The sequence below is a fragment of the Haliaeetus albicilla genome, chromosome 22, assembly GCF_947461875.1.
Source record: "Haliaeetus albicilla chromosome 22, bHalAlb1.1, whole genome shotgun sequence".
Classification (NCBI taxonomy): domain Eukaryota; kingdom Metazoa; phylum Chordata; class Aves; order Accipitriformes; family Accipitridae; genus Haliaeetus; species Haliaeetus albicilla.
This window is the reverse complement of record NC_091504.1, coordinates 20154407-20182355: the sequence shown is the minus strand read 5'-3', so window position 1 is coordinate 20182355 and position 27949 is coordinate 20154407. Positions and strand designations below refer to the sequence as shown.

The 27949-nt window shown below is 57.1% G+C and overlaps 2 protein-coding genes across 7 annotated transcripts; one reads left to right on the top strand and one right to left on the bottom strand.

Moving 5' to 3' along the window:
* Nucleotides 1-214: 214 nt before the first annotated feature.
* On the bottom strand, nucleotides 215-14718 carry MAFK (MAF bZIP transcription factor K). Of its 4 annotated transcripts, none has more exons than XM_069810250.1 (3): nucleotides 14581-14718; nucleotides 6314-6393; nucleotides 215-5114 (listed from the first exon to the last, which is right to left on the bottom strand). In XM_069810250.1, the coding sequence occupies exons 2-3, from the start codon at nucleotides 6347-6349 to the stop codon at nucleotides 4680-4682; spliced, it is 471 nt and encodes a 156-aa protein (XP_069666351.1). In that variant the 5' UTR covers nucleotides 6350-6393; nucleotides 14581-14718; the 3' UTR covers nucleotides 215-4679. The 4 variants fall into 4 exon arrangements, with proteins under 4 accessions (XP_069666351.1, XP_069666354.1, XP_069666353.1 ...); XM_069810253.1 differs by lacking the exon at nucleotides 14581-14718 and adding an exon at nucleotides 8507-8670; XM_069810252.1 differs by lacking the exon at nucleotides 14581-14718 and adding an exon at nucleotides 8486-8669.
* On the top strand, nucleotides 12694-27949 carry LOC104321054 (lysosomal alpha-glucosidase-like). 3 transcript variants are annotated; one of them, XM_069810248.1, is made up of 20 exons: nucleotides 12694-12900; nucleotides 18485-19022; nucleotides 19235-19380; nucleotides 20338-20503; nucleotides 21019-21115; nucleotides 22171-22290; nucleotides 22543-22661; nucleotides 22730-22861; nucleotides 23637-23747; nucleotides 24571-24684; nucleotides 24837-24921; nucleotides 25260-25377; nucleotides 25740-25873; nucleotides 25996-26147; nucleotides 26294-26442; nucleotides 26533-26674; nucleotides 26877-26975; nucleotides 27103-27267; nucleotides 27349-27495; nucleotides 27718-27949. In XM_069810248.1, the coding sequence occupies exons 2-20, from the start codon at nucleotides 18495-18497 to the stop codon at nucleotides 27778-27780; spliced, it is 2787 nt and encodes a 928-aa protein (XP_069666349.1). In that variant the 5' UTR covers nucleotides 12694-12900; nucleotides 18485-18494; the 3' UTR covers nucleotides 27781-27949. The 3 variants fall into 3 exon arrangements, with proteins under 3 accessions (XP_069666349.1, XP_069666348.1, XP_069666347.1); XM_069810247.1 differs by lacking the exon at nucleotides 12694-12900 and adding an exon at nucleotides 17154-17264; XM_069810246.1 differs by lacking the exon at nucleotides 12694-12900 and adding an exon at nucleotides 17175-17268.

The window sequence follows — 27949 nt, the reverse complement described above, 5'->3', positions numbered from 1 at the left end:
CTTGGTCAGATGTTTGCAAAAGCCCAAATGGCCGTCACACTCGCCTTCGCCCAGCCTGCCTCCTAAAAACACATCGCTCACCGGCAGCGCCACAGCCAACAGCCAGCTGTATGCTGCACCAGGGATGGGCAGGCAAAAAAAAAAAAAACCCACGGAAAACACTCCACTGAAGATCAATTCAAGCTCTAAAGCGCTGACCATAGACCAGGGCAAGTCTGAAACCAGAAAATGCTTTATTGGAAAGGTACAAAAAAACCAGTCACTGCAGCTAAATTTACAGCAATAAATTACGTTGTGGCTGTCAAGAGAAAGTAATGGACACATACAGAGGGCTATTCGCCTTACAAACAGGAATCCACATTGCTTGGTATATCAATAATTTATTTTATAATAAAAAAGCAGCACAAAAATAAATATTGAAATGAAATTACTGAGTAACCACAGAGGATAGAATGAGCTGGTGATAAAAAACAACTTAAAACAGAAGACTTCTATCATTAAAAAAATGAAAGCAAGTATCCACCATCTACGGAAACACCCCAGCAGACTGAAATACAGACGAAGGAAAACAAATCCACGTTACAAAAGTTTTTCATTTTTGTTTCGTTTCTTTTTTTTTTTCTTTTTTTTTAAATAAAAACAATCATGACAATGAAGTTTAAATGATTCGAGAGAGAAAAAAAATGCCACCACCTCCTCCTCCCCGGGTCTGAGCCGTCCGGTGGCCTGACCGCTCCGCGCTCCCCGTGGCATCGCGCCCAGCCCCGCCACAGCTCGCCTCCGCATCGGCTCACCCTCGTCCCCTCCCCGGCCGTCCCCGGAGCTGCTGCGGTGTCACCCAGGTCTCTAAGCTTGCGCTTTGCGGTCTCCTCCGGGCAGACGGTAGAGTTGGGCAAGAGCAGAGACGCTGACTTGCTTCAAAAGGATCTGGAGCTGCCCTGGAGGGAAAGGTTCCCCGCTCCCAACGGAGAGCACAGCAAACACGTCTACAAGAACAGAGATGTCCCTCCCGGTCCCTGCCCAACGCTTTCGTCTTCTCCTGCCTCCCACCCAGCCCGCGGTTCCCCACGTCACACTGCGGATGGGGAGCAACCGAAGAAAGGCCAGGCCCAGGGGAGAGGATCTCAGCACTCAAATCCAGAGCCCCCCCGGCTCCTCAGCGGGGCAGGGGGGGGAACAAATTAAGAGGGGCAGAGAAGGGAGCCCCGGCATCCAAACTACTGCAGCAAAGAGACAAGCGAGAGGTACGGCTGCGGGGGAGCGCTGCCGGAGCAACTCCGCAGGCAGCGGCGCTCGCCCTGGGTGTCAGGCTTGCAAGTGCAGGACGGAGAGAAAAAAACAAAACAAAACAGAAAAAAAAAAAAAAAACCAAACCAAAAAAAAAAACCAACAGAAACAAGCCGAACCCCAGAGGAATGCAATGCGACAACCCCAAGCTGGAGGGCCCTCCAGGGTGGAGGGTGGAGGAGCTGGGTCTCCAATGCGGTCAACAGCTTTCGGGTCATTCCTCCCTCCACGTTACCTTGCAATTCTGATCCCTCTGTGGAAGTTTAGCCAGGACATTTCATTCCCCTCCAGGTCACCACCCAGGGAGCCCTGGACTGGCAATTTGTTTTAATAAAGATTTACAGTATCAAACTTGGAAAAAAAATTATTTTTTTTTTTTTACGAAAAATCTGTACGATAAAATGTATATAATTATATATTTATATATATATTTCTCTCTCTTTAAATATTTCCACGTGGTCCTTATGGATATCCAATATGGATTACCTACCATGGCTATGGTATCAACAGCTTTAACAACACCCAGGCCTCTTGTTCTTTATCGAGTGACCAGAGATTTAAGTGCCTACCAGCACTAAACTAGCAATCACTTGGACAAGCCTTTGGCACCCTTCCAAGAACTGGAAAAAAAGAAATACTTGGCCACAAGGGAAGTGCCACGTAAAGATATGTTTCTCAACTCATTCCAACAGCAAGAAGACCCCACGGAACAAAGTTCGACCTCCATCCCCCTTGGTGCGACTGGTTTGATTTACCCTGCGGGGGGTCAAGGGCAGCCAGAGGGTGTTCCTATCTAGCCAGGAATGTTATGGAGCTCTGGAGCTGTTTTAAAGACTGGAAGCATTTGGGCATTTTCAAGTCAACTGGCCTTTTTCATTAAAGTTTTCATTTAAAGCCCCAACAGTGCCAGGAGTCTCCATTTTGCCTGTTTTCGGAGGCACCTGTAAGGTCTGGGAAAGTTTCCAATGTCTGTGAGCTGGAGAACATGAGAGGACCAGGAAATGACAGTAACATCTTTCTCTTCCTCAGCTTCTGCTGTGGGAGTCAATAACTGGTACTGATACACAGGACATCGATCTGCCTGTTCGGAGATAGGGAGGGAGTGGAGGAGAAATGAGGTAACGCTAAGTGTCATCCAAACTCTACGTGTTGGAAAATCACTTGAAGGAAACTCCCTGCTCCCCTCCATAACATGTGGATCTGGCAGGGGTAACGAGCCTTCAGGAAGCGTTTCACTTACTTACACCCTTTCTGGCTCAGTAAGGTCACGGATGTCGATGTTGAGGACTGAACGAGAACCAAGTCTGAGGTTTCTCTTTTCATTAACCTATTTCACAAAGGACCCTCCTGGGAAATCCAGAGACTCCGATGACAAGGTGAAAAAAAAAGGAAAAGCAAGCTAACAACTTCTTCCAAAGACAAGTTGGGCTTCACTAAATTTCTACAAACTTACTGCCATTCAAGGCAAGACAAAGCCTCAAACAACAAATTATACTGGGTGTCAGATGCCAGTTCACTGTCCCCTTTGCAACAACGGTGGCACTCGCTTATTCTCTTTCAGTCCAAAACACTCGTGAGTTCTCCGTGATCTTTGTTTTCTGTTCTGGAGCCCAAATCCTCTAAGCTCTTCTCCTCATCTTAAACTTCAGCAATCTCATTCTCTTCTCACCTGCGTGACAACAGGCATCGTCCGTTCCACAAGTCTCTGACCTGCCCTGCAAAACTCACAGTCCCTTTTCTTTCCTACTTCAAAAAGAAAAAAAAAACAACAACAAAACACACAAACACCAACATAGCTATTTTTTTTTTTTTTTTACAGTGACCTGGAAACATTCGTCTTTTCAGCGCTGCTGCGCAACAGCAGAATCTCTCCTTTCAGCTTCCCACCTCCTGCCCATTGCCAAGCCAGAAATCCCTCCCAAACCATTGCTCAGAGCCATACGAACTACTTCTCGATCCCAAATCTTCCATCCCCTACACACACACCCATTTTCCATCCTGCGCTCCATGCGCCTCTCAGGATAATTCAGCCATTCCCAAGAGAAAGCGTCAAGTTTCAGGGTCACATTCACACAGGTTGTCTGAACACTAAGGATTGTTCACTGTACTCTTTGGATCCCAACTTCAGCGCCTGACATGCCATGGAGAGGAAAAGACTCTTCCAGCTCCCATCCGACCTCCCCATAGCCCTTCTCTAGTCATCAAAGACTGGTAAGCCCAGCTCTCCAGCTGGGATGTCCATTGCTAACCTACCAACGCTTTTGCCAAAGAGGAGGCTCTATAACTTCTCTCCTCCCGTCTGAACGCTATTGCCCTCTAGTTACACTTCAGTGCTTTAAAATCATCTTTCTGAAATACTCTGCACAAACCCCTTCTCATAGTGCTGATCCCGGCAGAACTGCCCCACCGTCTCGCAGCCAGCTCTGCCCCCACCTGGTAATACTTGCAGCATTTTTCCTCCTCATCTCCCCTTCTCCTCCCCATCGCACAGCTCTTCACAGCATTTACTGTGCCTCCTTCCCTTAAGCTTCAGGGAATCCAGAAAAAAAAAAAGCTGCTACTTCAAGACTGCGGATCATTTGGAAGAAATAAACTGCATAAATATACCCAATTCACAGGCACACCTTAGGGAAGGAGCTATCGGGAAACTTGGGCTTGGAATAAAGGAGGCTGCAATGTAGTTTTTATAGGCCACACAGGTAATGGGGCATATTAAAATATGTAAAATATATATTTTTCCATATTTTAACAGCATGGATTGAAAACAAAAGGTTATTCCTAACAGGTGTGGTCAGACCCAAGCATTAGTCTCCATCGTCCTCCCGCTCCCATCCACTCATAGCAGGATGAAATCTAATCCAAAAAGCCTATATCCCTGCCCTCGTAATATCAGATGGAAGCGGGGAAGGTAGGGGAGACCCTTCTTACAGGGAGTAGGATGCCACTAGAGGAAACTCTTTTTTCCATACGTTCATCTCACATGATGATTTCTACGGTCCGTCTGTTTCCTGGCTCTTGAGCATCATTCACGAAGACTCCGGAGGCTCCTCAGGTATCTTCTCTCAGCTGGAAAGTTGCCCACAGCTGAGAGGGGTTTGGGGAGGCAGGGGAAAGAAGGAAGCAGATCTTGCAATTTGTACTGCATACAGAGCTCAAATCCTGGACACGAGAGGTTGATGGAGCCACCGAGTCCAGATAGAAGCAGCCAGTTAAGTTCCCTTTGTAGATTTGGGGGTTTTTTTCTTTTTTTTTTTTTTTCTCTCTATATTTTGCGCTTTTGGAAGAGAATTGTTAAAATGCCAATTCTTGACGTGACCAAGGACTCCGGAACAATGCATAAGAGCCTTTTCCCCTCCCCTCTGAAAGGCTGCTAGTTCCCCCCACCGAGGACACTAGGATGCTGCTGAAAACGGCACAGAACTGGATGAGATTTCGGCTGATTTCACAATGGTGATGACACTGGTGGTGGCAACTTTGGTCGGGGTAATAGGCCCTCGCGCCACAGTACGAGCAAAGGTCTGGAGTGCTTCGTACTTGGAGCGCAAGGCGTCCAGCTCTAGCTTCATGCTGCTGTTTTCTCTGGCCAGCTTCTCCACCTCTTGCTGCAGCTCAACCCGCTGCCTCTCTAGCTCCTCTTTCTGAGTCACACGCTTGATGCGGCAGCTGGCAGCGTAGCCCCGGTTCTTCAGCGTGCGCCTCCGCTGCTTCAGACGGATGACCTCCTCTTTGGTGAGACCCCTCAGGTGCTGGTTCAGCTCCCGTACGGACATTGACACGAGTTCATCATCACTCAGCACTGGGGCATTCTCTCCTGACTCCTCCTTTACCTGCAAATACCAACAGCACAGGGGTAGCAGCAACCCTATGGGAACAGAGGTTCTGGACAGCGAAAAGAGACAGGCCACCCCTCAGCAATGTCACACCGCTACCTGGAAAACACCCCTGAAGCACTGCAGAGAACACATGCTCCACTAAAACATCAGGGCAAAACATGGCAGAGATCCGAGCACTGCTGTCATCTGGGTTTGGGTAACCCTCTTAAGTCAGAGAAAGCAGTGAGCCTTACACAGCCAGTATGAACTGAACAGTGAGATTTTTAGAGATAAATGTAAAGCAGACTGAAGCCCTTCATGTTCCTTTGTCAGGACCCAGAATTCATACCAAATGCTAAAGATGACACCTTTCCCCGGCATTATGCTGGGACACCAGTGCGGCATCTCAAAAACAAAATAGCTACTTGTATGCAGGGTTTAATTCGGCATTTTGTGGCTTTTCATTGAAGACTGCTCATACAAGCAGTGAACAAAACCAAGCCTGCTTGCCTTCAAGGACCACAGCCTGATTTGGTTTTCCTGGCGCACAGGCCAGAGACTGAAATTATATGAGAAAGACACCACGGCCTTGTGCTTTTTTCTCAAGCAGGTTTGCTGCCACAATTACTTTCAGAATCATAGAATCATTTAGGTTGGAAAAGACCTTTAAGATCATCAAGTCCAAAACCTTTAAGACATCATCCTTTCGTCTCTTCAGAGACTGCAGGACATCTGGAATGACAAGCTAAGACACTGGAAAGAAACTGTGACAATGCGCGCACAACCCATGTGCAGACTGCCCACCAAGCTGGTATGTCCGAGGCATTTACCGTCTCATGGATCTGAGAAACACCAGCTGAACACATTCCTTCCCCAGTGCCTCCCAGCCCTGAGAGCAGTACTTCACTGACGGGCCTGGGAACACTGGTTTCAGGATGCTGCCAATACCCGCTATGGTCAAAAGTCTCTTGGATAGCAACTGGAATACGCTAGCCTCCACCCCATCCCAGAGACTTTAGACTTCTTTCTGGGTATTGCCGGTATTCTTCTACCTTAACCTTTCCTGTAGACAGTGGGAAATTGCGTTGGCACCCATTTCTAAGAGTCTCTCAGAATGAAAAAGAACAGTCAAGTACAACTGATGTCGCATGGAGCGCGGTTCTGCGACAGCCTCCCCTGCCACCCAGCGTTGCCCGCTCAGCCTTCTTCCCTACCTTTAATGCCTTGTTCGGTTTGGGATTAGTCGTCATAACCTGAGCACAGTCTTCCGGACAAAAGTGCTCAGAAATTGCAACTGGAAAAACAAAACAAGATTTTCAGGTTACGATAATCTCAGAGGTGAAGGTACAAAGAAGACACCCAACACGTGGGCCAGACCCCCAACTCATCCACCATTAAAGAAAATAACCAGACGGCGGGACGGACTCAGTTTACCCCATTCAGATACGAGAAAGAGAAATCCGCGTTGACAAGCGCATTGCTTTTTAACACAAAGACCTCGTGTTTTGCTATTAACCACACTAAGATTAAGCAGGGAAGACAAGGCAGGGAGGGGGAGGAGAGGACACCAGCTCCCGCCTGTAAACAACAGTTAGGCTAACCAGCGTACGCTGCCTTGCGATCCGTCACCCCTTCTCAAGGGGAGCGCGGAGCGCGGCCTCCCAGGCCCAGTCACTAGCTCACCTCCCTCCGGAGGAATTCCAGACGCTCAGAATGGCCTATTAGGGACTGAATTAAGAGTTACCTCCGCTCATAAAAGGCACTGAAAAGCCACAAGACAACAACTCCCTTCGTTCTTATTTTGATTATTATTAACCCGGCTGGAAATTGAATCAGCAACCCAGGAAGAAGCTGCCTGGTGTGTAACCTGCTTTCAGTGGCGTCCCCACCCAAAGGAGATGCTACCAGAAAACCCAAACAACAGAAACAAAAGCCCCCTGACAACAAAGCAAGGCAGGAGTTCACCTCTCCCAATGCACCAAGACTGTTGCTTCCCCATCCTCTCGGCCCCAGGCTGCGAGAGCCGACCCACCTGGTATTTCTAGCGACGTGGAGGCATGTCCACAGACAAGAGAGACCATCCCCTCGCCCAGACGCTGCCCTTCGCTCTCACCTTAGCCGGCGACTACACCCCTTCGATCAGCGCCTCGCAGAAAAAAAAAATCCACCTGCCCGCACCTCCCATCCAAAACCTTCACCCCGCGGTGACGGGTACCTTACCGCGAGAGAGGCGACCGCAGTCGTGCCACCATCACAGCCTCTGCCTATCGCTCCCCCAGCGGGGAGGGCGCGAGGCACCGGTTCTCCCCCCCCCCCCCAAGACGCACGGCAGCTTCGAGGGTTGCGCACCCAGCGGCACCGCAGAGCGCGCAGCCTGTCTGGCGGGAGTCCTCAATCTCTTTCCACCCCCCCCCTCCGCCAGCCCAGCCCAAACCCTCCCCATTTCCACGTCTGCATCGTGTCACACATCCTAATCATTCATGAAAAATCCTGCCAAAGCATCCCAAGCATGATTCCCTTCTGATAGTTGCCATGGTGACCTTGGGAAAGTAGCCAACCCGGAGACAGTCGTCATGGAAACAGAGAAGCCCAAAAGCAATAATGACTTCAGGTCATGTCTGTGCAAAGACATCACGAGGTCGTCGGAGAGTAAACAAACTCATTCATATCTGCAAACAGGGGGTGGCAGGATTTGGGGGGGGGTGCAAAGGTGGGGTGCAGGGACCAGTGGGAGCCGTGTGGGTGAAGGTGCTGGCTCAGCCCGCGCTGCTGTCACTTGAATTTTAACATTCGAGACACCTCATCATCACACGACTTACGTAAAAAAATCGAGATGAAGAGCAGGGGGGAGAAGAAAAAAAAAAAAAATCCCATAAATGCAAAGCTGCGAGATACTATCCTAGATATTAGGGAGTGTACTTAGGCACCTCCTCTATTTTTAAGCCCGAGACAGCACAGCTCTCCATGTCTGGAGGAGGGACAAGGACAGCCGCACCGCGCACCAGCCAAGATGCTCCGTGATGAATGGACCGCTTACAGCAACTGGTGTGCGCCGCGTTTTCTAGAGCATCACCGAGTCCTTCCCTCCTCTGCCTCCAGCACCCAACCCTACCCTGGGCACACCTCCACCGGCCCCAGCCTCACCGGGACCTCCGGAGCGGACCGGGCACGGGACAGGGGACCAAACCCCGACCCCCAGCCCTGAGGGACGGGGAACGGGCCCGACCTCCGGCCGCTGCCGGGCTGCGAGTTTTACACGAGGGCCGACCGCCGGCAGGATCTCCCACGAACGCCGGAGCCTCTTCGGACGCCAACGTTGCCCCTTTTCGCCATCCATCGCCTTTTTTTTTTTTTTGCCCCCGCCGTTTCGCCGCCCGCCCCCCTACCTCCAGGCTGGAGGCGCAGACCTGTAGGCGCTAGGACGGAGGAGGAGGAAGGGAAAAGGAAGGAAAAAGCTCCTCGTCTCTCGGCCAAACGGTCCCGGCGAGTTCAGGAGAGCCGAGGCGCTGGCAGGGCGTAAAGGAAACGGCCGGCAGCCCCCTCCCTGCAGACGCAGAACGCCGCGGGCCGCGCAGGCAGTTGGTGCCATAGTTATGCAGTGAGTCACCAGCTGTTTACAGAGTTTTGAGAGCTCGCATTCCCACAGCATCAGAGAAAAAAAAAAAAAAATACTCTTCCTTTCCCTCAGCATCCCCCTCCCTCGCTGCCCCCGTCCCTACAAGGAAAGGGGCACGCTGTGCCGTCCCGCTGGCGGCACTCCGCGCCGCTAAAAAACCGGAAAAGGAAAGTCAAAAAGGAGGGGGAGGCCGACGACAGGCCCCGTCACACCCACCCGTTACACAAAAAGCCCTTTTGATCCTCACCCAGCGCGTCTTCAAAGCGCTTTCCACGCCGGGCCGATGGAAAAACTGAAGAGGGCCGCTTGGCCGCGCGGAGACGGAAAGAAACGTAAAATATCGTGGAAAACAAGAGCCGAGGGGTGAGATTGCCGCCGGCGGGGGTCGGCACGCCAGCCACCCCCAGCGATGCTCCGGCTCGGCGCGACAAAACCCCATCTCGTCACCTTTCGCACGTTCCGTGCCGCCAAAGCGACGTCTCCTTACCCCGCGCGTTCCTCGGCGGATGCCCTCGTGCTCGGTACGGGGTCTCGTGCCGCACGGCGGTCTCTCCCCGCACGCCAAAGCGCCCTGGATGGGCCGGCATCCCCCCGAGACGGGCCGGCATCCCCCCCGATTGCACCGGGGCTGATGGGCCAGAGCCGCCACCGGCACAGAGATGAGCAAGGAGGTTCAGAGCACCGCCAGGAATGGTGATGCCGGGCCCCCTTCCAACAAGGGTGGGAAATTGGGGTCTGCCCCGACCCTAAGGGCAGGATTTGGTAGTGCAAGTAGGAACACTCCAATAGGCTCAAGTCTCGCACGCAGGCACAAGTGCCAGGGCAAGTCTTATCTCCGCGCCAGGTGAACCCACAGGTGTGGTCCAGGCTCCGCTCGAAACCCATACAACACCACTCGCAATCCTCACCAACAGTCCTCCAGGGCCTTGGGCTCCATCTCCATCTCTCCGCCTACATAATCCTTCCCATCAGGATTATTTGGGACTATTTAGCGACCAACAACAAGCAACTAAAATCAGCGTGGCATCTCCCACAGTTAGGAGGCAAAACCCCGCAACAAAATCGTAAACCATCCCGCAAACGTGTCACACCCAGCAGCGTTCCCTAAACATGCTGCGCAGGGGTCTTCTGGGACCCTGCCTGCGATTTGATTATTAGAACCCTTTTAGTCTTTACCCTATTCCTGCCCTTCTTTTCTTAATTGCGTTTGCTGCATCACGTCTAAAATTAGGAGCCCAGCTTTTTGGAACAAGGACCGCATTACATCTCTAGTCTGTAAGCGGTACGACACACTTTGAACGCTACATAAATAAAGCGGCGAGTAGTAATACACCAACTGTAAGGGGCAAAGGCTTTTCCAGTGCAGCTCCACGCTTGTACTTAAAGCAAGTGTTTTGACTGTGGGTTACATAAAGAGCCCTTGTAATTCTGCAATAGTTACCCATTGACAGCTCTTGCCAACACCCTCTCCCTCTCTCAGACAACTCCTATGCCTCTTGCAGCATCCTCCCAAAAACCCGGAGGTCTCCAGCTGACATCCCAAGCCTGCTGGTCTCAACTTAGACCATGTAGAGACCCCAGTTCCCTTTGCTTTGAAAGGGGAAGACGACAGAAAGCGTGACTTGGGCAGAGGTAGGACAGAGCTCGCTTTCCACACAAGGTTTGCAATTAAGAAAGAAAACATGCCAGAATGAGATTTCAGACTTTCCACGCTACAGGGCTTTCAAAGTGCGTTACGCGTTAAGGAATTACTATAAAGTCACTGCCGACACCCGGCAACTGCAGATGAACTTGAATTTTAAAAAACTCTTTCTACACTGAAAGACAACCCTAGCCAGAACATGAGTGCCTGGCAGACAGCCCTGCTGGTGTTTAGCTTTCATCCTCAGACACGTACAGCAAACTGAAAACATGCAACCCTCACCGTCAGCCAGGCCAGCGACAACTTCCAGAGGGCAGAAAAACAGCGTAAGGTTCAGGCAGCGATGGGGATCTCTGCCACTGCGTCTCAATTCAGCACCGACGGTTACGCAGGGAATACTCTACTCATTCCCAAATGCGGCGATTTAATTCCCAGGCAGCTGTTTTAGTTAAATTCCTCATTTATCCGCAAGTTATTCCCAGCTCCAGAGCGCTAGCCAAATGGATGTGCCTACCAAGGATAACATCTGAGCTGACAGGTGAAGGGAACTACAGATGCTTAAATCTTCGTCGCCGTGCTTCTGCCGCTCGGAGGCATGACACGGATTTCCAGCACATTGCAGCATGGTAGGCAGAGCACCATCCCCCTCCCCATCATTCAAAAAGCCATTCTCCTGCTCTGACAATCTTCACACATCCTGTAAAGCAGACTGACGCTTGTCACTCATTTGTAATGAGAGCGGGGAGGGACGGCCTGATGGTGTGAATCAGAGAGTAGAAGCATATGCGAGGCAATATACTTGACATGAAGAGAGAGAAGACACAAGGAGGGGGTGAGTCACTGTTTACTGTTCTAGAGGAGCTCCACACAGCCCTCGCCCAGCTGGCCAGCTTTCCATTTCCCTTATGGATCGGAACCAGCATCCAGCAGTAAAGAGGAGATTCAGGAACCTTCAGAGCGCATTTGAGAGCTGCCAGGACACAGCTCTCTGAGGCACTCTCTGGGGAAGCCTGGACATGGATCAGACAGTCTTCAGTGGTTTGGTAAACAACCTACTCAGATGCTGCAGAAAGCCTGTGGTTAGGGAGCAGAGGATAGGGAGTACCAGGAGGGTACGCTTGCGTGTCACCTCAGAAACTTCATGGTGGAGGTGGCTGAAGAGGAAAGGTACGCGGCAGCCAGCCCCGGTACTGACAAGCATACAGCACATTTCCCATCACGCGCTTATAAAACGCGGTGACAGAGCCACACCAGAATTACGCCTCAGCATCACTAGCCCAGAGACGAGTTCCCCCCGGACAGCCGAGCTGAGCCACCGAGCAACAAATAACTTGCTCGGATGCACAGCCGGATCCTGGGACAGAGCTGGGATTGGGATTCCTAACTTCGCTGCTCCTGACCCCACGTGCCAGCCGTCGAGTTGGATGTCTTCTCCAACTGCTAATAATGGAACATAACGGCATCGCTATTCAGGGTCCTGCAATATTGCAAAGCAGCGGGATTTGCTACGCAACCCGTCCCTCCGCTCAAGAGTTTAGTGGCAGGGTAATTGCTCTCATTACTGCCTTTTCCTCCTCAGTTCTTGTGTTGACGGTCACAGAGCACTGCATCGCTTGTGCTTGCTTCATGCTTGGAAGCCTCTCTGCCCGAGTTTGAAGATAGCCTGAAACAATAGCTCAGACAGAAGTGGAAACTGTCGTTCATCTCTACAGGGTGCTGAGCCTGAAACTTCCTGATAATTGAAAGTGCTAGCACTGCTCAAGTATTTCACAGCTGGATGTTTACAAAAATGATCAGCGAGCGAGCTTATCCCACAAACCCTGACTGCCGCAGGGGCCAGCGCTCCCAGCTGTCCTTTCTTCGCTTCCCAAACATCTCACACAGCTAGAGATTTTCAATACCAAGTTCTGCAGCGCATTCCACGCCATTAATCATCTTCCAATGTTGATGGAAAGAAGAGTGTATCGAGCTGATCTGTATTTTTCCCTTTCAGGAGGCACACAGCAGTACTGAACTCCTTGCCGCAACAGATTGCCGAGATGGGCGACGGCGCAGTAATGACATAAAACATGACAAAGCACGCTGTCCTTGACAGGCAAGCAAAAAAAAAAAAAAAAAAAAAAAAAAGCTAACAAATTTCTGCCTCTGGTTCAGAAACACTTGCGAAGCAGGGTACGAGCCTGGCGTAACACAGCCAGGAACATTTAACGCAACTGAGGTGCAAAGCCCCGACAAGCTCAGAGCTCGCAGACGGCGAGCAGGGCGTCCTGACGGCGAGAACGCCTGTACGCCCCAATCTTGCGGCAATTGCCCTGTTGCTGCCGGACCATCGTCCGGCACCTCCGCCGGTTATGACCAGAGTTAACTCCGGTGCCGCGCAGCCCTGAGTGCTGCCATTGGGCAACCGTGGCGTCCATCACCTCTAGGAAGTGACTGCACGAGGAAGGCTTCTCCGCAGGCAGCACCGCGTACACACGGAAGAAGAGGGGGAAAAAAAAAGCGGAGGAACGCGTGCCCGTTTCATCCGTGAGAAAAATCACAAGGTAAATTCCTTTGGTGCTAAAACCCTGACAGCACCACAGCGCAACGTGCCGGGCTGGGGCGCAGGGCTGTGCTTCTCGACGGACAGGGCTTATAAAGACTGAAAGTGCAAGAAAAAGGCGCGCAGCTTTCCGGGGGAACACTTTCCTTTTACTGGTTCCCCCCCCTGCCCTCTGCAGTCCCAGCTCAGCTTTAGGACTAGCGCTGGTGAAGGAGGGGGCGGCCAGGTGAAAGCAAAAATGGAGGCCTTTCCCTTTTCTGTAACAACTTTGCCCAAAGGGGGCTCGTTCCTAATTTGAGACCTCATGGCCTGCTTTCAGCAGAACCTGTAAAATAAATCCTCCACGGAGCAGCCCACGAGGGAAGGGAGCGGGCTCTCAGCCTGAGGAAGAGGAGGAGGAAGGAGGTCTCTCTCTCAAACGCGCTGTGAGAGTTCGGAGATCTCGGTTCCCCTCGCTCACAGCCTGAATGGTTCCCCAGTTCACGCCAGTGCCTTGGCAGGGAGCTCAGAAGAGGTTCCCCCCACCCACCCCATTTCTGACTACATCCCCAAACCGTCCCGCGCCCACCTCACAAGTCACACGGCAGCACCCGCTCCCAGACAGCATGTGTGTCCCCCCCCGAGGCACCCCATTTTCAGGGCCTAACCCCCCCCCCAGCACACACAACCCTCCCCACAACCACCAGGACCGGCCCCAACACACCACACACCTCTCCCCCCGCCCCCCCCCCCGGCCTCAACCCAAAAAAGCAGCAGTGCTGGGGGGAGATAAAACCCACACCCCTGAACCCCCCCACCAGCCCATCTGACCGGGACCGGCGTTTCCCACCAGGACCGGCTGCTCCAGCCCGATAACGGGATGGGGGGGGGGGGTTGGGGGGGGGGCGGCTCACCGAGGCCGCCACCACGCTGCCCGGCACCGGCTTCGCCCCGGTTCCCTCCGTTACTACAAAAGCAGCTATTTTTAGACGGCGGAACGCGCGGCGTCACAACAGGTTTCCTCACATGTATTTTAAGAACCATTCAAAGGCAGAGGCAGCGCGCTCATCCTTGGGGAGGGGAGGTGAAGGGGGGGGGACACAGAAAAATAAAAATAACAACAAAAGAGAGGAAAACATCACCCGGAGGGAAGCCCGCCGGCTCCTCCCCGAGGGGACCCCGGGGGTGCGGGGGGAGCCGCCGGTCCCGTCCCGCGGGTGATTGAGCGACGCTGGGGTTGGGGCGGCGGGGGAAGGTGTGACCGCGGGGCCGCCCCCCCCCCACGGCGGCTCCCCGGGAGTTTCGGGACCGTTCGGCAGCCGCGGGCAGCGCGCTCTGCCTGACCCCCCCCGACCCCCGGTCCGCCCCCGCTCCCTTAACGCGGAGCGATCGCCGCCGCCGCCCCCCCGGGAACCCACGTGCGCGCCTCCCGGCCCGGCTCGGCCCGGCCCGGTGCGAGGGGCGGCGGCGGCACCACGTGCCCGGCGCGGTGGTGACTCAGCACTTTTACCTCACCCGCCCCACCCGCGCCCAACCGGACCCCAACCGGACCGAACCGAGACGCTTCTCCCCCCCCTCGCTCCTTTCCCCCCTCCCTTTCCTAATCGGTGGCAGCGGGCGGGCGGCCACCTCCCCCCAACCCACCCACCACCACCACCACCACCCCCCCCCCCCGCCCCGCCGCGCCCGGGCGGCTCCTCACCTGCGTGCCGGCGGGAGCGCGCGCGCGCGCCCGGGGCGGGGGGAGCGGCGGCGGCAGCAGCAGCAGCAGCGGCGGCGGCGGCGGGGGGGGGGGGGGGCGGCGGCGGCGGGGGGCGCTGCGCGGCTCCCTCCCTCCCTGCCAGCGAGTCCCGCGGACAACAACAAGCGCGGGGCGGCCCCCCCTCCCCCCCGCCGCGCCGCCGACCAACCAGCGCCCCCGCCGCTTCCGGCATGGCGCGTCACGGGCAGCGCGTCACCCATCCCCGGCCCCGCCCCGCCGGCGACGCGTCAAACCCCTGGCTCGGCCACGCCCGCGCGAGGTTCATTCATGGGGAAGGGCGCGGGGAAGAACGGCGCGGGGAAGGAGGGGCGGGGCCTCGGCGCTGGCGTCACGTAGCCGCCCCCCGACCCACCCACCCACTCCGCTTCGGGGTGCGCAGCGCCGGGCACCGCGCCCCGGTTTCTCCCCCTGGTTTCTCCCCGGCTCCGTGCGCTCCGAAAGCTCCCGCTTGCCCCGGCCAGCCCCGGTGGAGGGGGGGCGCGGCGTGGCCGTGGGGTTTTGCACTCTCACGCGTGGGTGGGTTTGCAGTGGGTCGGGGCAGGCGGCCGGGGGGGAACGGGGACTGGGCACCATGAGGGTCTCTGGGGTGCTCAGGGGCCTGTTTTGGTCCCCGGGGTCCGTGAGGCGGCCGCTGGCAGGGCTTGGCCTCCACCACCGGGCAGGGCTTGGCCTCCACCACCGGGCACCGGACCGGCCTTTGCCCAGGCACTGCCGGGCCCTGGAGCCCCCTGAGCACCGCAGCGGGGCCAAATTCTGCCCCAGGGCCAGATCCTGAACCCAATCGTTGCTCTTCCCTTGTGCAATTGCGAGAGCTGCTAACACAACGCCCTGACCCCAATGGCATGAGCGGTGTTTCAGACACCGGGAGCATCCAACAATGAGGAAAATGGATCCCAAAAAATGTAATAACACTGGTGGTTGACCAAAACCGACTGCCGCCATCGAAACTGGGCTCCCTTTGATTTTTTCATGTTCGTAACTATATTAGAAACCCTGTGTTAGCCCCATGCAATTTGTGCTTTCCAGCCTCGGGGCCAAATACCCTCGGAGCAGATCTAAGGGCCATAGTCGAGGCTTTGAGTAAGATCCCATCTTCCACTGCTCCCTTTGCACAACATGAGCTGCAAAACGTGGGGTGCCTCACGCCTGGCACAGACCCACGGGTCCATGCAGCCGGAGGGAGCCCTGGCTGAAGCGGGGTTTGGACAGATGCACCTCCCTGCTGTTAAGAAACACTTTTTTTTTTTTTTTTGGAACTGAGCTAATGAGGTTGGTTAAAGCTCCCCGGTGATGGCAAGAAGCTGCCACCCAATGTGGCTGCAACAGCGCTGGCCTTCACCACTCCCAGATTTGCAGGCACTGGTTGAAAACCTGTCCCAGGCACTGGGACGGGGTGAGCTTGGGCTGGAATGCAGATTTGTCATCCCCGTGGTGCTCACTGATGCGTCTGAGGTTTGTCTCCAGATCTCTGTTACGTCCTGGGGGGAGTTCTAGTGGCTCAGGGAGCCAAGACAAGCAAGGAGAGGGGTGCTCATGGTGGGACCCTTGGGGCCACCGATGTCCTCAGAATGGCCACCTGCCCCCATGCCCTCGCTGGGTGGTATAATCAGTGGCCGGAGCCACCCTGCATCATCCAAGGTTTCTCCCTGAGACATCCACAAGACGGTGGTCCCCAAGGGCAGGAGGGATGGAGTGGCTGCGTCCTGGGTGGGGGGGTCTCACCCTCCGTGATGACAGCCCCATGCATGGGGCTCACTAGAATTAAGGTATTTTCCCTTGTCTTTGCAACAGCATGGGTTTGACAGATTGCATATGGTGTGGGGCGGGGGGGCTGTGTCACCTGAAATTCTGGGTGAATTGTCCTATTCACAACAGCTCTTACTTTTTGTTTTCATTTCTTGGGGAAAGCAACTCTGCTCCAAAGGTCTGTTGTCCTTTGCTGCTGACCTTTAGACTGCAGTGGCCTTCAGTAGTAAACAACGAGCACCTCTCCAGTCCCCCGAGAGTGAGAAAGCCTGGGCAGGCGAGCGTGCAATTATATACACTTGTTAACCAGATGAACAGGAGTGCATGGGAGAAAGGACCTCTGGTGAAAACCTGGGTGGAAAAAGGGCTTGGTTTTGGGAAGTGTGGGGTTTTGTGGGTCTAGCCCACCTGCTGTGTGCTCAAAACACATCTGGCATCATGATTCCCTGAAGCCACGGTGCAGGACTCAGCACAGGCACCTCTTCAACGCTGCTTTGGGTAAAGTGCTCTCACCCTAAAAGAGGAGCAGAGGCATTAATACTCCGGGGTTTGAGACCCTGCATGCATCCAGGCTGGGAAAAAATCTAAAAAATCACTGATCTCTCATATTCTCCACCTCGGGGCTTTCGAACAGGATTGAGTGTAGATACATACATTAAAAAAAAAAAATACAAACCACACAAACCAGAGGAGCGAGCTGCTGAGAAGTCTCCGGAGAGGTGTGTGTGGAGGCGCAGCTACTAGAGAGGAGCGGTAGGAGCCGGGCGTCTTGTAGGGTTTTTACGGTGAAGCAGGCAGAGCTGCAGCGGCTGGGAGCCCTGCCTGCCTGCTGCCTGCTGCCTGCCTGCCCGCAGCCACAATGTCAAGAGGAGACATGTGTATGTAAGCGCCTGGCATGGCCGGAGTGGGGCCCAAGCAGGCCTGGCAGGGGGGGGTCCTGGGATGCGATGCCTCTCCGTGCCGGGCTGGGGACCCCCCTGGCTGCTGTCCGTCTCCCCCCCCCAAATGCCACCACTGCAGGGTGACATCGCGGGGCGGCTTGGCATGAGCATGGGTGCATGGGCTGGTGGCATGCCGAGGTCCCTCGGGGTTCGCACGCCGGGCGCGACGGTGCTCGTCGGCCACGGCGGGTGGCTGCAGCCACCCTGAAGCCACCCACGCGTGGGGAAGCGACCGGCGATTGCATAAGGCTGAGGTGCTGCGTGGGGCAAGGCGCTGCTTCTCAGGGGTGGCTCGGGAGCCAGGCCCTGGCATGTTGAGCCATTTCGGTGCCGGAGCTGGGGGAGGGCTGCCGGGGAATAAAATCTGCTTTTGGGGGAGAGCTGTTTTGCTGAGCTTTTGCAGATTGCAGGGCGGAGGCGAGCGGGGTCTGACTGCCTATGGCTTGGGCAGGAGACGGAGAGAACAAAGTTGTGTCTCTTATTTAAGGTGCTGAGATTGCTCCTCACACTCAGCAGGAGCATGGGGGTCTCCTTCGCTTACAGTCCGGGAGATGTTTGCCTGAGAGCTTGTTAAAATCAGATTTTATCAGTGGGAGGCAAAGACTGACGGCATATTCCCTTGCTCAGCCCTCCCCGGGGCTAAAACCTCTGACTCAGGGCTTTGGGCGACAGCAGAGGATGCTCAGAGCAGAGGACGCTCCACACCTCGGAGCCGCAGCTCCCGGCACCGCGGCTCCCTTCCAGTGGGCAGAGGGAGCTCGGTTTTGCTTGCAGCTTCCAGAAACACTGCAGCCCGTAAATTCAGACCCGGGAAAAAACTCCTTGAGCGGCCGCTCTGCTACCCCACGAGAGCAGGTGGGGTTCAGGCCGATAGCACTTTGTCCCCTGGGGCTGGCGGAGAGTCGTGTGGCAGCGTCTCCCCGCGCGCCGGCAAGGTCAGGACCACCCAACCCTGGCAAAGCCATCCTTTGCCGAGTTTGCCACGTGCACCTTAGCCGAGGGCGCAGACATCACGATGCAGGGTGCCGGGGTGGACAGAGGCGGGCAGCCTCTGCCTGAACCGCGGGTGTCGGGAGCGGGGAAACCGTCCTGGAGACTTGGGCGAGCTCTCCCCCTCCAACTCCTTCACGCCTGCCTCCATCTCCCCCTCACTCCAGCACCAGGACGATGAAGTCGTACCAGAAGCTGACAACGGCGGTGCCGCAGCCGGCGGCGTGCTGGGTGGAGGAGGAAGGGTCCGTCCCGACGCCTGCCGGCCGTGGGAAGCTGGCCCCGTGGTGGGTGGGCAGCGGGCTGCTGGTGGCCGCTGTGCTGCTGAGCACTGTCACCGTCTGGGTGCTGCGGCAAGTATCGGGGGGCTGGCCCGGACCCACGCCACCCCCCAAATGTCTCCTGATACCCGAAAGCCACCGCTTTGACTGCTACCCGGAGCGGCACGTGGTGGTGACCCAGGAGCTCTGCGAAAGCCGGGGGTGCTGCTTCATTGAGAGCCCCCTGCCAGCGGGGAGCAAGCAGGGGGTGCCCTGGTGCTTCTACCCCCCTGACTTCCCCAGCTACACCCTGGAGAGCCTCAACCAGACGGCACTGGGCATGGTGGGGTTGCTGGTGCGGAGGGAAAAGGCCTATTACCCCCGGGACATCGAGATGCTGAGGCTGGATGTGGAGTTTGAGACAGACACGCGGCTGCACATCAAGGTGAGCTTCCCGCTGGCTGCCCTCCAGAGGTTGTGACTGCGCTCCTGCACCCCTGCACGCTCCATCTCCCCTTTATTGGTGACTGTCCCCTGCTCAGACTGAGTCTGGAAGCTACTGTGCTCCAGGCATGGCTGTATGTGGCCAATGAGCATCTCCAGCCCTTTGTCCTCTTGCTTTGCTGGTTGTTAAAGCATGTTTTCTCCCTTTTGCAGATAACGGATGCAGCCAACCCACGGTACGAGGTTCCCCTCGAGGTTCCCCCAGTGATGAAGAGAGCAGAAAACCCCATCTACAGCCTGGACTTCTCCCGAAATCCCTTTGGGGTGCTGCTGCGGCGCAAGGCGACGGGGACAGTGCTGTAAGAACCCACCTCCTCTGCATCCTGTGGTGGGTGGGGAGAAGGGAGAAGCTCATCCCACCCTAGGCAGGCTCCAGAACACTCTCCAGAGGTTTTTCATTAGGAAAAAGCACGCTGCAGGATCTCCAGGCAATAATTGCTCTTCACCTTCGTCCTTCCAGTGGTGCTCACGTGAGGATGTGGCAGCACATGGCTTCCTGGCCTCATGGGCTGGCCACACGCTTGCTGTGGCCGTGGCAGGTCTGGATGGGATCAACACCTCTCCATAAACCTCCCAGTGCCCTAATTCCTTGCCAGGTCCTACAGCAGCCAAACATTGTGCAGGTCCCCAGCATGTCACCAATAAGGGACCTGGTGACTTGGGGAAAGGGCCACCGAAGAGTTGTGGCTTTGCCTATTTGACCCTGCTTTTGGGTTTCCCTGGCTGTCCAAGGTGTGGGAACACCCATGGCTCCAGGCTTTTTTGGGATAACGACTGCAGGTGGCTTTGCTGCGCGGCTCTCGGTCACCTCCACGGCTTTGCCGTTAGCACCAAAGGCCAGTTCATATATGGTCAGGGTGTTTCGGGATCCCATCCTTTCCTCCTCCTTCCTGTTTGCTGGTGCCTGTGGTCCTCCTTTACTTGGGAGCTGCTTATCAGCAACGACAGGCTGAGAAACCCCACTGCCGTATCGCCTCAGTGGTTAATAATAACCTGGGTGGAAACTTCTGGTGTCAAAGGCAAGGCTGTGCCACGCTGGGTCAGGCTGGTTTGTGCCTCGTGTCCGGCCGGACCCAAATTTGCTGCCTGGCCTGGGCCAAGGTGTTGGGGCTGGATGCGGGGTGGGACATACACTGCTGCACTGGCCCTTGGGATGCTTCGAAAGGCAAGGGATAAATTGTTGATGGGCAAATGGATCCCAATGGATCCCAGCATCCCCTCTTGACCTTCTCTCTTCCTCGGTGTCACCCCGGCAGGCTCAACACCACCGTGGCCCCCTTGATCTTCGCTGACCAGTTTCTCCAGATATCCACGTTGCTCCCGTCCAAGTTCCTCTACGGGCTGGGGGAGCACCGTGGCACCCTCCTGCACAGCCTGGACTGGAGCACCCTCACGCTGTGGGCCCGCGACGTCTCTCCCACGGTACCATCTCCTCGCTCCCCGTAGGGGTGCAGGGGGCAAGGACAGGGGTACCGCTCTCCAGTGCATTGGACAAGCCTTGGGAAAACATGGCAGGGGGGTGGTGGGCAGCAGAACCGGGAGAGGCAGGGGGTGGTCGAGGCCGACAGGCAGATACGTGCCAGGGAGGATTTCAGAGCAATTGCAAAATGCTCTTGGCGCTCCGAGGGCCCCGGCTGTTTTCCGCTCCACCCTGCTGCTCGTGCAACAGGTTGCGGCAAGGCAGGAGGTTTCTCCCTCGCCCAGCCCAGCTCAGTAGCAACCCCCGAGCTGCGAGGAAGAAGCAGCCTCCCATGGCCTTCAGCACCAGCTCCGAAACCATCCTCATCCCTCACCTCGTCCCCCATGGGGAGTGACAGATGCCTGGTTAGGTGGTGGCAGCAGATGCAACTCGGGGCTATTTATTCACCCCCAGTGACGCAGGGGCTCTCCCGCTTTGCCTGGGAGCTGCTCTCTCACCCGGCACCTCCTTTTTACAGGAATCGTTCAACCTGTACGGCGCTCACCCCTTCTACCTGGTGATGGAGGAGGGTGGAGATGCTCACGGGGTTTTCCTCCTCAACAGCAACGCGATGGGTAGGTGTCCCGGGGGACCCCGGGCCAGCTTGTCCCTGGAGGAGGACCTGGCAGGTGGGGACAGATGGGAGCAGCCGGAGCGGCTGGTTCGGGAACTTGGGGCGAGAGGAAGCTGTAAAAGGGAAAGATGTGGTTTGATGGCTCTGTTATTAAGCATAGCCATCTGTTTCCTGGCTACAGCGAGGCTCTTTAGCAACTGCCGAGCAGTTTAACCACACGCCCAGCTGCTGAGTTGCCATCGGAAAAGCAGGTCCCTCGCGGGTGGGTCCGTGCCCGTTCTCCCTCCACCCAAAACGGCCTTGCCCCCAGGCCCAGCGGCATGGCACGGCTGGGGCGCAGCCGGGGATGCCGTCTGCCGCCCGCGCTCTTCCCAGCTGTGCCGCGCCGGCTGCGGCCGTGGGATGCGCCCGTGTGTGCCAGCTGATAACGTGTCAGCTCCCGCGGGCTCCTGCCGTGTCAGGGATGGCACCGGCGACCACCCGTCTACTCCCAGCAGCCGCTGCTTGCAGCCAGCTGGGATGATGCTGCGCGCACCGGGGCTCTCGTAGCTCCAGCTGCGCTTGGCTTTATGGCAGCGATGCTCCCGAGGAGCAGCTGGCGGGAGATGCAACCACCTGAGCTGAGGTTCAAGGTCTCGTTCATGTGAAAAGCCCTTCCCAGGAAAGCCCTTGCTCCCACACGCTTGCTTGTACAAGTAGCTCTTGATTCACTTAGGAGGGGATTTGGGGGGAGGATGTGAAGGAAAGCCCTGCATGTGCTTGGTCTTTAAGTGGAAGCTGGGAGAACGGTGCAGCTCTGGGCTTGAAGAACAAATTTTTAGGATAGCAAGCTCTCTCCCTGCGTGAACCAGCGATCTCCCTGGGCTGTGATGATTTAAGCCTCCAGATGCCCGTTCAGCATTCACTGAGCACAAAGCAGGGATTTCTCCATTCCCCTGCCAGAGGCTGAGCGTCGCCTGTGGTGCTGCCTGGTCCCCACCGTGGGGGTCGGGGTCTGGGGGTTGCTCCCCAGTTGTCACTGTCTTTTTCTCTTTCCTCCCCCTCCCTCTGCCCAAGAGGTGGTCCTGCAGCCTGCTCCAGGCCTGACCTGGAGGACCATCGGGGGGGTGCTGGATTTTTACATCTTCCTGGGGCCTGATCCCAACATGGTCATCCAGCAGTACCAGCAGGTGATAGGTAAGTGCCCGCACCCCAGCATGGCCATCTGCAGGCACCTTCCTCGTGCCCCCACCCCTGTCTCACCCCAGCTTCATCCCCATCCCCAACCCTCCCACCTGGGGAGGGGTCAGCGGTCCCCAGCCACCCTATCCCCAGCCCTCCCAGTACATCATGGGTCAGCAATCACCTCCTTTCCCCCTCTCCCCATCCTTTTGAGATGCCGCTGTCATCTTGGGACACCCCATCCATGCTCTCGTCCTCCCGCTGCAGGCTTCCCGGCCATGCCACCGCTCTGGGCGCTCGGCTTCCACCTCTGCCGCTGGGGCTACGGATCCAGCAACGAGACGTGGCAGACCGTGAGAGCCATGAGGAACTACCAGATCCCCCAGGTAACCCCTCAGACCCGTGGAGGTCGGGTCCGGGCTCCGTCACCCATCCCTGAGCCTCTGTCCCGCAGGATGCACAGTGGAATGACATCGATTACATGGACGGGTACCGCGACTTCACCTTCGATCCCCAGAAATTTGCCTCCCTCCCCTCGCTGGTGGAAGACCTCCACAAACACAGGCAGCGCTACGTTATGATCTTGGTACTCCCCCTCCTCTCCTCCTGTGCTGTCTTTGCTGCAGAGCTGGGCTGTAAGACAGAAGCATAAGGGATGCTCATGGTCCCAGCTGATAATCCCCAGCCCTGGGGATTTTTATCTGAGGCTGGTCCCCAGTGCTGGGCACCGTAAACTGCCACTGGAAATCCCCCTAATGCAGGGACCATGGAGACACAGGCCAGGTCCTCGTGCTGTGCTCCTATCTGCTGTGGGAGTACAGGGATGCCCCTCTCCCCCGTGGGTGAAAGAATGGAGGAACTGTGCGTCAGGCTGTTTAACCTGTGGGTGGTCAGCTCGAATGCCCCCACATCCCCACGAGTGCTGAGATCTCGTGACTCGGCTGTGATCTCCCTTCTTCCCTCTGCAAGGAAAGGGGGTGCGGGTTCTGCTTGCTGGGGGCGGTGGGGACTAGGGGGTCCTGGGGAGGGAAAGGTCAGGCTCCCTGCCCATTGAACTCCCTGTTGTAGCCCAAGCCCATCCATGACCCGATGTTTCTTGCATAAGTACAAGATTTCTTTTATTTGTCCCCCCCTCCCCAAAACGCCCTAACAGGTCCTGGGGACTTGCAGAAGTGGCATTTTAGAAAACATGCCTGGAAGTGTTGAAGCAAGTTTCTGTTCCCCTTGGGGGAAACAGCCGCCGTGTGTGGGCTCTGGCTAACCCTGTCTGGGTTGTCCTCTTCTCTGAATCACACCGGTCTGGCAGGGGGAAGGGGCCACGGTCTGCCAGGAATGGCGCTAACTCTCTGCTCCGTCCCCAGGATCCCGGCATCAGCAGCACCAATCCTCGCGGTTCCTACTGGCCTTTCGATGAAGGCTTGAGACGGGGCTTGTTCCTCAACACCACCCAAGGGCAGCCGCTCATTGGGCAGGTGAGGAGCTCTGGGGCCAAATCCCGGCCCCGCAGGGTTGTGCAATAGCAGGGCTAGGATTTCATCCCTCGCGCTGAAGGGAAGGCCAAGTGGCCGAGGGACATCTCCAGGATGATTGCCAGAGCCTGACTCAGCCCTCAGCCCTGCGTGTCACCTCCCGGCGTCTCCACCGACCCCGGGGAGCCAGCTCCTGCCCCAGCGGAGGAGCCCGTGGAAGTCATATGAGCTTAACGGAGTCGGCAGTGCTGCCCAAGGGCGGTCATCTGATTTCTCTCCCTTCCTGTTTCTGGGGTGATGGGAGGTTGTCTGCGATGGACACGCGCCTCTGGATCTGCTCCGCGGTGGTTCCCTCCTAGTTAGTCCCCCTCCGGCTGTTTGCTCCCACCAGCTCTCCTTTGGTACCTACACGAAGGGGGCTTTTGATGTAGCCTGAAAACATGGAGAAAAATGTATTGGCTAAAGTTCCTGGAGTGAGGCAAAGCATGGACAAATCACAGCTCTTCCCTGACGAGCCCTGGGCTAGGAGGTGTCAGGGCTTGTGCAAGCGGAGGCAGAGTGGCCGCTCCATCAGCTGCCACTGCCCACTGGGCTGTGAGGGAGTGCTCAGCACCCCCGTGCTCCCAGGTACCATGGTGGCAGGAGGGATGCTGTACGTGCAGGACTCAGGACTCGAAGCAGTTGGCCTGGGTTTATCGTCTGGTTTATTGCCTGTTTCACCCTTGGTCCTTCAGCATGCTCACACCCCTGTGGTACCCCACTCCGTGTGGTGGCCCCCCGCAAATCACTGGCTTACTAAACCCGTGGCTTTGTGGTGTCCCCACAGGTCTGGCCCGGCTTCACTGCCTTTGCAGACTTCTCCAACCCAGACACGCACCAGTGGTGGCTGGAGAACCTGCAGCACTTCCATGCCCATGTGCCCTTCGATGGCCTCTGGATCGTAAGTGCCTCCTTTCCCACGGGTCACTCCCTGCCAGCCACTGGGCTTGCACCCAGCGTGTGTCCTAGCAGGACCGTCTGTCCCTCAACTACAGCTTTTCCAGGTCTAATCCCTAAAACCTCCCCCTTGAAATTGCTCCACAATTTGCTTAGGACATGAATGAACCATCCAACTTCATGGATGGGTCTGAAGACGGCTGCCCCCCAGGAGAGCTCGACAGCCCACCCTACACCCCAGGTAGGAAGGGAGATGAAATACAAGGAGGTGCTGGTAGGTACGGTGTGCTTTGAGATCACTGGCAACCGAGTGTGATGGGGGAAAATCGGTTTTAAGAGACATTGCCTCCATCCCTACTTGTGTATGGCGGTATCTATGCCCAAGCCTTGCACGCTTGCCGGAGCCATGTCAGGGTGCAGGATGCGACCGTCTGCATGAGCTTTCAGTGCTGGGCTGGCAGCGATAGCTGACTCCTGCGTGTGGGAGGGCTGACCCAGAGCCAGTGAGCCTGGGGGGGGGTCCGTGTCCCCTGCACCCCACCACCACCGCGTGCCAACAGGGGCTCTCCCTCCTGGCAGCCGTGCTGGGCGATTCCCTCTTCGCAAAGACGGTGTGTGCCTCGGCGAAGCAGAAAGCCTCGGTGCACTACAACCTCCACAACCTCTACGGGCTGATGGAAGCCAAAGCCACGGCGAGGTACCTGAGCATCCCGCTTCCCGCTGGCCTGGGGATGGGATGGGACAGAATCCTGCTGCTCGGGGCTGTGTAGGGAAACGATGGCGATTTGAGTACCTGACCCAAAGGGGAGATGCTCTGGCTGCTCACAGCCTCCAGGATGGGAATAACCCAGCAGAGGAGGGGACATGACATTGTTCAGGGAGGGATGGGTGGGTGAAGCCGGTCCTGGTGCTGAGCCTTCCCTGTACTGCTCAGGCCAACCCTCCAGCACCGCAGGGCTGCCATGGGGCTGGACCTCTCCCTCCACCGCTGTGGGATAAGGCAAACTCCTGGGAGGCTGCTCTCACCTACTGCCCCCAGGTCTCCCTGTTGTTTTCCAGCGCCCTGATCCAGATCCGGGGCAAGCGTCCCCTCGTCATCTCCCGCTCCACCTTCCCCAGCCAGGGCCAGTACTCAGGCCACTGGCTGGGCGACAACCGGAGCCAATGGAAGGACATGTATTACTCCATCCCAGGTGGGTAGCACAGGCTGCACGCAGACCCCCCCCTACCAGCACCCCCAGCTCCATCGAGCTTTCTGCTTGTTCAGAGACATCTCTGAAACTCCCCGCGCCCTGCTGACTCTCCCTGCCCTCAGGGCTGCTGAGCTTCAGCCTCTTCAGCATCCCGCTGGTCGGGGCGGACATCTGCGGCTTCTCCGGCAGCACCTCGGAGGAGCTGTGCACCCGCTGGATGCAGCTCGGCGCCTTCTACCCCTTTGCTCGCAACCACAACACCCAGAATGAGAAGGTGGAGGGCAGCGTGCCCAGCGGGAGGCATCCCAGGGGTGGGATGTGGGATGCGGGTCACGGGATGTGGGATGCAGGTCGGGGGCAGTGGGGATGCCTGGTGGGGTTGGGGATGGGGCCGCTGCTGACTCCCCGCATCTCCCCCAGGCCCAGGACCCAACGGTGTTCAGCCCTGCGGCGAGGACAGCCATGAAGGACGTGCTGCTGATCCGCTACTCCCTCCTGCCCTTCCTCTACACCCTTTTCCACCGTGCCCACCTGCAAGGGGACACCGTCGCCCGGCCCTTGTTCTTTGAGTAAGAGCATTCCTGCCAGCAGCCGGGGAGATGCTTAGGCTGGATCACGGAGAAGTGGCTGATCTGAGCGGCATCACCATACCGCCGCAGGTTCCCCCGGGACGTGGCCACCTTGGGGCTGGACAGGCAGTTCCTGTGGGGCCGGAGCCTGCTGGTGACACCGGTGCTGGAGCCTGGGGTGGACTCAGTCACGGGCTACTTCCCCCGAGGCGTGTGGTACGACTTCTACACGGTGAGGAGCACTGCGGCACTCGGCCGGGGGGTCAGCCGGCCCCTGCCCGACCATCTCAGGGCTGCGGGTGGGAAGCCGTGGCTGAGCCCAGCAAGCCCCGTTGGAGGAAAGGGTGGGGATGGCTGCTCCCCAGACCTGTGCCCGAGCCCCCCCCACCATACCCCTGACCCCCTCACACCCGTGTCTCTCGCCTCCTGCCCAGGGCTCCTCAGTGAACAGCAGCGGAGAGATGCTGAAGATGTCAGCCCCCTTGGAGCACCTCAACCTGCATGTCCGGGAGGGTGCCATCCTGCCCACCCAGGTGAGCGCCCACCCGTCACCTCCCTGGGGTCGGTCCACAGCGTGCGTGTCCCCACCAGCACCTCAAGCTCCTGGACCCCCACCCTGGCTACTCGCAACCCTACAGCACCTCTGTCTTTGAACCCCAGAAACCGGGGACCACCAGCGAGGAGACCCGAGGGAATCCCCTGCGCCTCATCGTGGCTTTGTCCCAGAGTGCCACCGCGTGGGGGGACCTCTTCTGGGACGATGGCGAGAGCCTGGACACCTTCGAGCGGGGCAGCTACTCCTACCTGGTGTTCAACGTCACGCAGGTGGAACACGGTGGGGAGGGCAGGGGTGGGGGGGTCCCATGGCACCTGGCCACCTTCAGCTCACGCCATCCCTTCCCACAGAATATCTTCACCTCCACTGTCCTCCACGCCAGCGCCGAGGCCACCGAGGTCACCATTGGCACACTGAGCATCTTTGGGGTGCGGAAGCCACCCCGCAAGGTCCTCCTGAATGGCCAGGAGAAGCCCTTTTCCTACCTGGACAATGAGGTATGGCCCCGTCTGGGGGTCCCTGTCCTGGGGGTCTCCATCCCTCATCTGCTAGCCCTTGTCACAGGGTTGGTGGCCAAGGAGGTGGGTGAGGACTCCGGGGTGGCTCTCCTGCCATGTCGGCGTTCAGGGGGAGTGGAGCTCAGCCAAGCTGCGTAGGGGAAAGGAACATCCCCCCCCCGACCGAGGCTGTACCCCAAAATGTCTCCTCTCCTCCCGCAGGTTCTCACCGTCAGCGACCTGGGCCTCAGCCTCAGCCAAGGCTTCTCCCTGCAGTGGCTGTGAGCGGGGGGGCCGCGGGGGTGACCCCCACCTCACCGAGACCACCCATCCGGGGGGATGCTCGGTGCTCCAGCCCTCGAGGCCGGGATGCCACCGCGGAGCAGGCGGTGGGGACTGTCACCTGCCGCCATGCGGGCCCCCCCCCCCCCCAGCACGGCTGGGGACGGGGTAG

Coding starts and splice junctions, on each gene's coding strand:
- MAFK (XM_069810250.1), bottom strand. CDS start 6,349: ATGACGACTAATCCCAAACCGAACAAGGCATTAAAG. Junction 5,115..6,313: donor AACCGAACAAGGCATTAAAG/GTAGGGAAGAAG, acceptor TGGTATTTGCAG/GTAAAGGAGGAGTCAGGAGA.
- LOC104321054 (XM_069810246.1), top strand. CDS start 17,246: ATGTCAAGAGGAGACATGTGTAT. Junction 22,662..22,729: donor GGAACTACCAGATCCCCCAG/GTAACCCCTCAG, acceptor TCTGTCCCGCAG/GATGCACAGTGGAATGACAT. Junction 26,675..26,876: donor TGTGGTACGACTTCTACACG/GTGAGGAGCACT, acceptor CCTCCTGCCCAG/GGCTCCTCAGTGAACAGCAG.